The following is a 9,966-nucleotide window of genomic DNA, read 5'->3' as shown; positions in this document are numbered from 1 at the left end:
TCAAAGAATAGCTTCCTTGAGTCCACAAACTTCTGCTTCGTATGGAAGAGGCACACCATAAAATGTTGTTGTTTTTGCTTTCATAAAATGACCTCTAGAATCTCTAAGACACATTCCAACACCAAAACAATTATGTTCTTTAAAAAGTGCAGCATCAACATTACATTTTACCTCTCCTTTCATCGGTGGTAGCCATCGAATTTGGATGTTGTTGTTGCTATCCTCCGGTGTAGTTTGTTGTCGTCTTGCTGCATTCCATTGGATCTTATAGTCACGTGCAAACTGAACAGAAATGTGAGTGTTCTTCTCGACATTGTCCCATATCTTCTCATTTTGCCGTTTCCAAATGCACCATATCATCGTAGCAAAATCAATTGTTTTATGCGGCTGCAAATTTGACAAAGTAGTGAAGAAAAAAGGTACAAGATCAGCAGCATGAGAAATTAAAAGGTTAATATAGCAATTCTCATACAAAAAAAAGGATAAGATCCTACTTAAATATGAGGAGTGTTATTTGAACAACCATTTGGTTGACAACTTTTGGGACAATCATAATTTATAAAGAAAAAGTTGGTATTTACACGAAAACCAAAACAATAGATAAATAAAGTAAAAAGTAATGTGAGTATGAGAGAGAAAATTGTCACAAAAATTATCATAAAATGAATGTTCAAATATCATTTCTCTTTAAATATAGCATCTACATATCTCACAAAGGTGTCAATTCAACTTCTACAGTTGATGCAAATTTTTTGTAAGTATCTTTTAAAGTGCTATTCGATTTTAGAGGTTTACCTCAACTATAGTGTGATTGCAACTGAATTTTTTTAGCAAAATAAAAACAACCCGAAAGATCCATTTATATTTAAGGTATCATTCGAAAATCCGTTGATGGTATTTTATGAAGGGAAATTCATTGACATCTCCCAACATTTAATCTTTTGCATAAAGATTTAACTTTTTTTTTCTTCATACAATATAAAAATTAGACTAAAAAAGACGTGTTTATACATGATGATCAGAGAGACTCATTATCATCATTAAAATTGAAATAGAACTCTAACCACACGTTATAGAAACCCGTTTACTTCCTCTGGTCACTATTATAAGCAAAAAATCAACTTTTTAGGTTCATTCATTAAATGATGTATTTAGTCTATAATAATGATGTATTTAGTCTATATTATAGACTAAATACATCATTTAATAAATGAACCTAAAAAGTTGATTTTTTGCTTATAATAATGACAAGAGGTACTATATTATGAGTTGTTTGTTGAAAAAGATTTTTGCTCTCCCCGCTACACTTTTCGCTCGCACCCAACAAAACTGACCAAAATACACATGTGTTAGTTAACTAACGCATCGTCACTTAAGACGCGCATGTGTAAAACACTGCGTGAGTTAACTCACTTAAAGTGTTAACACAAGCGTAAGTTAACTCACGCTATACTGATATGCATTGAATGCAAAGTATGTCATTAATGACCCGTAATCTTTACACGCTAATAATCAGACCGAATTACACCAGTTTAACAAGATTATCGGATAATACGACACAATCGATCAAAATTACACAAAAACATTGTTTTTCTCATAATCACACATAACGATCTAAACAGTACAAATTACACAAATTCGCCGGTAATGACCCGTAATCCCTTAATCATAATTAACGATACGTAAACGATCCAAATTACATGAATATGCACTTAAATTCCCCAAATCACATAACGGTCCAAATAACCAAAATTCATCGTTCAAAATCACATAATAACATATAAACGATCCAAATTATACAAATCCGTCGTTAATGACGCGTAATCACTTAATCGCACATAATGACACATAAACAATCCAAATTACATCAATTTGTCTTTAAATTCTCAAAATCACAAAATCTCAAATAAATGATCCAAATACATAAACACAAATTCATTAAAATTCAAAAATACAGAAAAACATATGAACCAAGCACAAAAACCAGAAAATGAGATGAGTTTTGATGATACAATACCTGATATTTGGTGCTTGATGAGTGTAGAAACTTGCTTCATGACGATTTGCAATGGTTTGGGATGAGAATTTTGACCCAAAAATTCGCACTTTTTGGGTTTTTGAAGGTGGAGGGAAAGAAAATGGTGCTTGAAGTATGGACTGATGGGTTTTGTACGAAAACAGTAACTCTGCGTGACTTAATTCACGCTACGTGAGTTAAGTTACGCAGCGTTACTTAAGTAGCGCATGGGTATTTTGAGCATGGCTGTAAGGCGTAGGTGTTTTGTGCCGGGGGAAGAGCATAAATCGTTGAAAAATTGATCATCACATCAGTTTGTTGCGCAGACAAGGCCCATTGGTATGGGTCCACCTTGTTACTTTTATTATTGAAGAAACTTCCCTATTTGATCAAAATCAACATTAAACGTCGTTAAAGCTAAACTTTTAAGATCCATTATTGTTGTGTCTTCTGAAAGTGACTTCACATCAAGCATGCATAGTGAACTTGGAAAGCCTAAGTGGAAGTATCCATCATTTGGCTCCATTACACGAATTAACAGTGAGTTGTTGAGATTTATAATCAGCAACACAATTTTTTCAATTAATTAAAGCAGTTAAATAAGTCATTATCGATGTACTATGTTTTTTAAGCATTATTGATGTACGGGTATACTAATAGGATATAAATCCATTTTTTTTTACATTTTTTTATAACTTTATGATAATATAACCCTTAATAACACATGAAATATGTTTGTATCATTTTATTTAACCAGATATCATTTACATGTAACTGCAGAGAATAATCCATTAAATCAGATACGACCGTAATGATTGACTAAACTTTGATTAAGCTTGAAGATATATCCCTTAACATTTCATTCAATTTGTTAAGTTTTGTTTCAAATATATACTCTTTTAAGTTAATCACATTATTGATGTAAATAATCATGAAGTTTGAAATGATTTGTCAGGAAATATTTATGAAGAATGCCACTTAAGCAAAATATTATATATCACAGGGAAATGGACGTTTGTGAACCTGAGTTTCAGATTGGAATACAAATTAACTGTCAATTCAGCTCTCAATTAACATAAATGGATGCTAAAAGGGCAAACGTGCATAACATCTTGAAAAATAAATAACTAAAACTCAAAAGGATTATTAGGTAAAAGATAAAAATGACAAACATATACTCCTATTAAGGTAAGGGAGGGACCAAAAAGAAAAACTCAAATGGATCTCACCAGAAAAATTAGGGAAAACATAAAACATGATAAAAATAATGTACAATTAAGTTGCTGAGCATGTGACATGTGTGTGCCCACTTAAACTATATGAAAAAACATACAACATTTGTAGGCAACAATGATCCAACACACTTGAAGAGTAGCCCTACAAAATAAACAAGAAATGATGATTTAACACTTCCTGGTTCAAGTGAATCAGCAATGCCACCAAACGTCCAAATTCCAAACCATATATGGGACCCTTGTCAACTGTGCAGCATGGCAAACCCTAGCAAATTCCCAACAGAATTATCCACACTATGTACTGATGATATTCATACTGCCACATAAAACAATCCATACCACACACATACTATTTAGGATAACTCCCCCACATGTGTGAAATCTTTTAAGAGATAACAAGAATTAATAATATTTTTCACTGGGGAGGAAATTACTTTGCTAGCATTTTCATTTAAGCAGGTAAAAATACCATTTAAGTCGGTTTTGTGGGGTTGTGTTAGACTCAACCACAATTTCTAAGATGATATTAGAGCCTCTTCAAGATCCATTGGGCCATCTGCTATCAGGTTTCTGCTATCGGGTCACCCACCATTTATGTCAACGAACCAAACCCAATAGTGCTGGTCGTGAGGGGTGTGTTAAGAGTCCTACATTGAATAGAGGATGATCTGACAATGTGTTTATAAGTGGAGGCAATCATCACCTCACAAACCGGTTTTGAGGGGTTATGTTAGACCCAACCACGATTTCTAAGACTACTATCAAACTACTTTGCTCGCACACACAATTCACATGCATGTATATGCCCACGTGCGCGCATACATATATGTATATAAAAAAAATTTAACTATGAATTTTTTCTTGGATCTTGCTAACCAGTGCTTCAGAGACACTAGTTAATATATTCGTGAAGGAAATTTTACAAATAAAAAAACATAAGTGTATATTGAGACCAAAGAGATGCTACATAACTTTGTGGAAAGGTAGCATATAGGGCTTTTAGATGAAGTAACCAAAATGTCAAAAAGGCACATAGTTTGAGTATAAGTTTGGTAAAGTTAGAGGACTAAAAGGTTGGCTCCATTTATATACCTTTATGAGTTGTTGAGGTGGGAACAGCATCTTATCTATACTTATCATAAAACAATGATATCATCATTGAAAAATAGCCTCTTAGACTATTCTAATGCAAATTATTTATCATAACGGTCCATTTATTTCTTGTTATTATGAAATTGTTGAAACAAACGTTGCGTGCACATCAATATTCAATGAAATATTGGTGTATGTTTTCATTTGTCCACTTTAAACAAGCGTTTCTTGAGCAACATTTTCCGGTTGGCTGTTTTAATTGAACTTGTTTCTCTTGTCCATTTTTTAGTGTTGATGTCCTTTTCATAAAAAAATAGTGTTGATGTTCCTTTTTTAAAAGCTTCCATTAACTTTTTAATAGTGTAAAATAACGAAATCATGTGTCACCAAAATTCTGCATTTACGCGGTCATTATGTCGATGACATCAATGACTGTTGGATAAAGATCGGATAGTGCCAATTTCGATAAATTATTTTGGTGTTTTTTGTAGATTAAACTAAAATCCGGATCTTAAAATCTCCATCATTCGATCTTGCTACAACATGATGATGGCGTGAATGCGTTATTTAAGCGATAGTAGAGAATCCAAATTCTTAAAATAACATATCCTTACCAAACTTGAAATCATCAAGACATCATCTCCAAAGGAAAGGAATAACCAAAGAAAGAAAAAGTAACACAAAATAACAAAGGGTGGATTCGTTTCCAATTCTACTATTGGATCCTTGTAAATATAAAAAGCAAGAAAAATAAAGTCCTTTTTCCTCCCTTTGTTCTTTTTATCTTAAATATATAGAAAAAATTATTACTACCTCCCTTTATTCTTTTCTACTCATATGTTGTTAGCAAGAATCTTGGCAATATTCAAACTGCAAGCTATACTAATAACGCAGCATTTAAAATTACAATATTACACTCACATACGATTGGTATAGTAAATTTATGGGTCATACTGAAAAAATTAAAAATTAAAAAGAAATTATTATTTTTTAACTAAAGTTGAATGCTTCTAACCTTATATTTGTAGTTCGACTTAAATTAACTATTTTTTTTAATAAAATAGAAAATCATTTTGCTTTATTATATTCGATAAATAGGGATGGGAATAGGCCAGGTCGGACTACAAGGGCCTACGACCTAGCCTACGACAGACCAGATCAGGCCAGACTTTTTTCTTAAATAGAGAAGGCATAGGCTTTTCAAAAAAGTCTATTTAGTTTAAGAGGTTAAGTCATAAGCCAAACAAAAAGCCTTTTAAGCCTAGTAGGCCAGCCTATTTAAATCAATATGAATAATATTATTTCTTATTATATTATATTTTGTATTTTGAATTAAAATATAAATTTGTTAACTTTTTCAATAATTTAAGTTTATTAGTATACATTAATTTTTCGCATATAAAAATGTATTATTATAAACTAGAATTGAAATATGATACAATATATAGTCAAATTCCGTAAAAACTCATGTCGATTATCAAAAGATAGTTTAATTAAATTGATCTATAGTTCGCTAGCCTATTTAAACTTATATCACATTGTTTATTTAAAGATGTTCTTATGATATAAACTTTTAAATAGACCGTAACAAACTTTCAAAAGGTCGGACTCAAATTTAAAAAACAAGTCTATGACAGACCGCAGGTCAAGCTTAGGCCTTAAAAATTTTGACAGGCCAGGCTTAGGCCTTACAAAGCCTAATTCGGCTTAACCTATTTCCACCCATACCGATAAAGCACAAATATAGACACGGATATCGAACGCAACAAAAACACCGACATGAATAATAATTTAATAAAATAAAATATTTCAATATATTATAAGTGTCGTGTTGGTGTCAGACACCAAAACATCTTTAATCCGAGAAATGTTTCGTGTTTCACAAATTATTTCTTTATTCATTTAACTTGTCATTTTCATAGAGTATATATTTTCATGAATACCGTTAGTTAGCACGTGAAAAGGTAGTGTACCTTAGAAAATGAGGAAGCAAAGGAGGGAATAAATATAAAAAGACGTACGCATAAAAGGGATGGATACAGAATACATTGTGGTTAGTGCACATGTCCGTGATTGTGACGGGGAAAGAGAGAATGAGAGTCCTTGACTCGAGGCTAAGAATTTGTCTGCATATTTCATTTTAACGCATTCATACGCTAACTTAACCTTTCTTAATTAAATATACACCACTCTTAACACAATGATTAAACATAAATTATGTTTTCGATTAATGGAATTCAGTCATAAAAGCAAGTGTTATCTAGCTCGATGGTTTGGGTTATGCACTTGCAAATTGTAAATGTCATATCTACGATAAAGAAACATTGCTAATTATGTTACCTATAATGATGATTGGTGGTTGCATGGTGGAAGAATGTAAGAGCGGACTGATAAGAAAATCATAAATTCGAACTCAACTTTCAACATAAAAACACTAACAATATTAATAAGGGTTAATTAAGTTTTTAGTCCCTATAAATATTCGCAGTTTTATTTTTAGTTCTTATAAAATAAAATCACACTTTTTAGTCCCTGTGACATTTTCTTTAAACATTTTAGGGACAAAAAATGTTGATGAAAATTTTTGACAGAGATTAAAAATGTTGATGGAAAAATTTGATAGGGACTAAAAATGTTGGTGGAAAATTTTTTAGAAACTAAAAACTGTGATTTGATTTTGTAGGGACTAAAAATAAAATTATGAATATTTATAGGAACCATTTACGTAATTAACCCAATAATTAATCATTTACATAAAAATATTAATTTTTTTTTTGACAAAAGAAATTAATTATTCATACTCTTTTTTTTTCCTAATATAAGTTTCCTTCATCAGAGAAAATCTTATTTGAGACATATCACATATTAAATATGAGTGTCTTTTAAAAAAATATTAAATATGAATGAGCATTTCTATCGATTGAAATTTGAATATTGATTCACTACATTATGAAAATTTAGTCAATTATGCTAAACTCAACCTTTATTAGTTTGTTGGGTCTGTTTAACAAGCACAATAAGCTGGTTGACAACTTATAATTTGAGAAAGGAAAAAAAATGGGAATGAGGAATTGTTTAATTAACTAAAAGTTCATCTCATTTTTATCCTTCATTTTATTTAATTGCATAGAAAAGAGACATTAATTATGAAAAGTGTTTTTACTATACTATCATTAAATATAATCAATAGAGTCAAATGTATATTAACATCACTTTTCTTAAAAATATATGATTAATGACTTTTACATGCACTTTTTAGTTTGCTTTCTTAGTAATCTAAAGAATACCTTCATTTATTATTTTGGTGTGCCAAAGATTACCTTTTTTTCGTACTAAGCTAAAGAATACATTTATTTCATATATTGCGAAAAACTAATCATATCATATGACTGCTAACCATAAAGGTCTAAAGACAGTACATTCCTTATGGAATGGTTATGTATTTTGATTATAAAAATAATTTGGAGTTTAACTTCTTTATGCATTATTATCGATATATAAACATTTACGCATACATCTAATTATATTGTATCATGTGTGCATATATTTGTGAACTTATTTGATGAATATATAAATTTTCACTTTCGTTGGTAAGGTGTATGATCTATACTATATTTAAAGAAAATTACCCCTTTCAGTATTTTTTAGTTGTATTTTTCTTTTTAAAAATACCCTCAATTTTCAATACAAATAACACATGTAACAAATAAATAAGAATAAATTTAAATATTAAAACTATTGTAACAAACACGATATGAATATATATTTATTTTTTATTTTTCCTTTTCATTTAAAATGTGTAACAAACTAAATGAGTATATTTATACTTACTTTTTCATCATTCCAATTATATCCTTAAACAACTTTTTCTATAATAAAATTATTGTTGGTGTCATTACAAAAAGAATTTAGATTATATTTTCTTTATCATATTGTATTATTATTGGTGTCGTTGAAATAGATAATCATGATTAGTTTGATTTTTTATAACTTGAAAGCAACAAACATTTATATTTTTTTAGTTGACTATAATATGAATACTGATTACATAATTTTTATTTTGAGAGAACTGATTTGCATGTATTTTGACTTAAGAGGTGGTGCACTCGGTTGTGGTGCTAGTCAAGTGTCGGCTAGTCAAAGTATGATACTCAGAATTAAATTTCACAAAAATAGAAAAACGTATTCAAAACATACAAGGAGTACTAAAGCATGGTGGTGCATAACGGTGCAAAAACACAAAGAAATAGATGCATGAAGTAAGACATCTTCAAAATAAATTAGGGGTGGCAAAAATACTCATGCTCACAGGTACTCGTGGATAAAATCCGTCATGGGTACAGGACAGATAGTTAAAAAGATATCTATGGGTATAATAAACGGGTATTCGACTACCCATCATTATATGGATACGGACACGGATTTGATTGTATCCATATCCATAGGTACTCATACCTGATAATAAATTAAATTACTAAAATATTCTTTATATATATATATATATATATATATATATATATATATATATATATATATATTATCTTATTACTTAAATTTGTTATCTTATTGAAGAAAATTTTACGGCTCACTTAAGATTCCTCATTAATAACCTATTTTTATTTTTAGTTTTTTTAATTCATCTTATTAAGTTTACCGTTTCCACTTCATTCACATCATGAAACATAACCTATGTATTATGTAAGAATCATGAATTTTCTATTGATTATGTGTTATTTATGAAATTCCTAATGGATTATGTATAGATGTTTAAAAGTTGAAGTTTTTTTTTTAATTAAAAAAAGTTATTATTTGTACCATAAAATAAATAAATTCAAAATTTCATGGATACCCGCGTAGTGGGTACCCAAGAGGATACGGGACGGGCACGGGTATCATATTTATCCAACGGGGCGGGAACAGATATCATACTATCCGTATCCATGGGTACCCATTGACATCCTTGTTCAAAATAGATGCATGAAGACAAATAGATATGCATGAAACTAAGGATCTAGACACTATTTACACATTGTTTTAAATCTCAACCATCGATTTTAAATTGGACGTTTCATATTAGACACTGCATAAGTCAACTATAATCAATCTCAGGCGTCGGTTTTAGATCAAATAGTTATATGATAACTAATTGCGTGATGTAGTTACAACGGTGTATTCAAATCATAAGCTAAGACAACGTTAAAATAATGTATCAATCTCAATACCAACACCACGTCACGACAAAACAATCTACTGTTTGTCTATTAGTATCGATTTTTTAAAATTAAACCATACTTCAAATTGACAAGATCTCTAAATCACGATTTAACTATACTTAATTGCTAAATTAGAACACAAACAACTGCAATAATATCATTCTTGGAAATTAATCAATCAAATCGTTCGATTCGGTTTGATTTTTAGATTATTTTTTTGACAATATTATTAAAATATTAATTAATTCTTCATCCGGTCTTATTTATAAGAAAAAATTGTCTTTTTAAATTCATTGAATAATTAATATATTCGATATATAATATAGACTAAATATATTATTTATACAATTAATCAAAAAGGTTAATTGTTTCTTATAAATAGGACCAAAGGAGTAACGGGGTATACTCC

The 9,966-nt window shown here is 29.9% G+C and overlaps 1 protein-coding gene across 1 annotated transcript; it reads right to left on the bottom strand.

Annotated features, from left to right (window-relative positions):
• LOC112422161 (uncharacterized) lies at positions 1–360 on the bottom strand. The gene has a single exon (XM_024784961.1). It carries the CDS (start codon positions 358–360, stop codon positions 1–3), a length of 360 nt encoding a protein of 119 aa, XP_024640729.1.
• Positions 361–9,966: the final 9,606 nt, after the last annotated feature.

Source organism: Medicago truncatula, chromosome 5, assembly GCF_003473485.1.
Source record: "Medicago truncatula cultivar Jemalong A17 chromosome 5, MtrunA17r5.0-ANR, whole genome shotgun sequence".
Lineage (NCBI taxonomy): Eukaryota > Viridiplantae > Streptophyta > Magnoliopsida > Fabales > Fabaceae > Medicago > Medicago truncatula.
The sequence above is the reverse complement of the archived record's forward strand: the minus strand, read 5'-3'. Positions and strand labels throughout refer to the sequence as shown.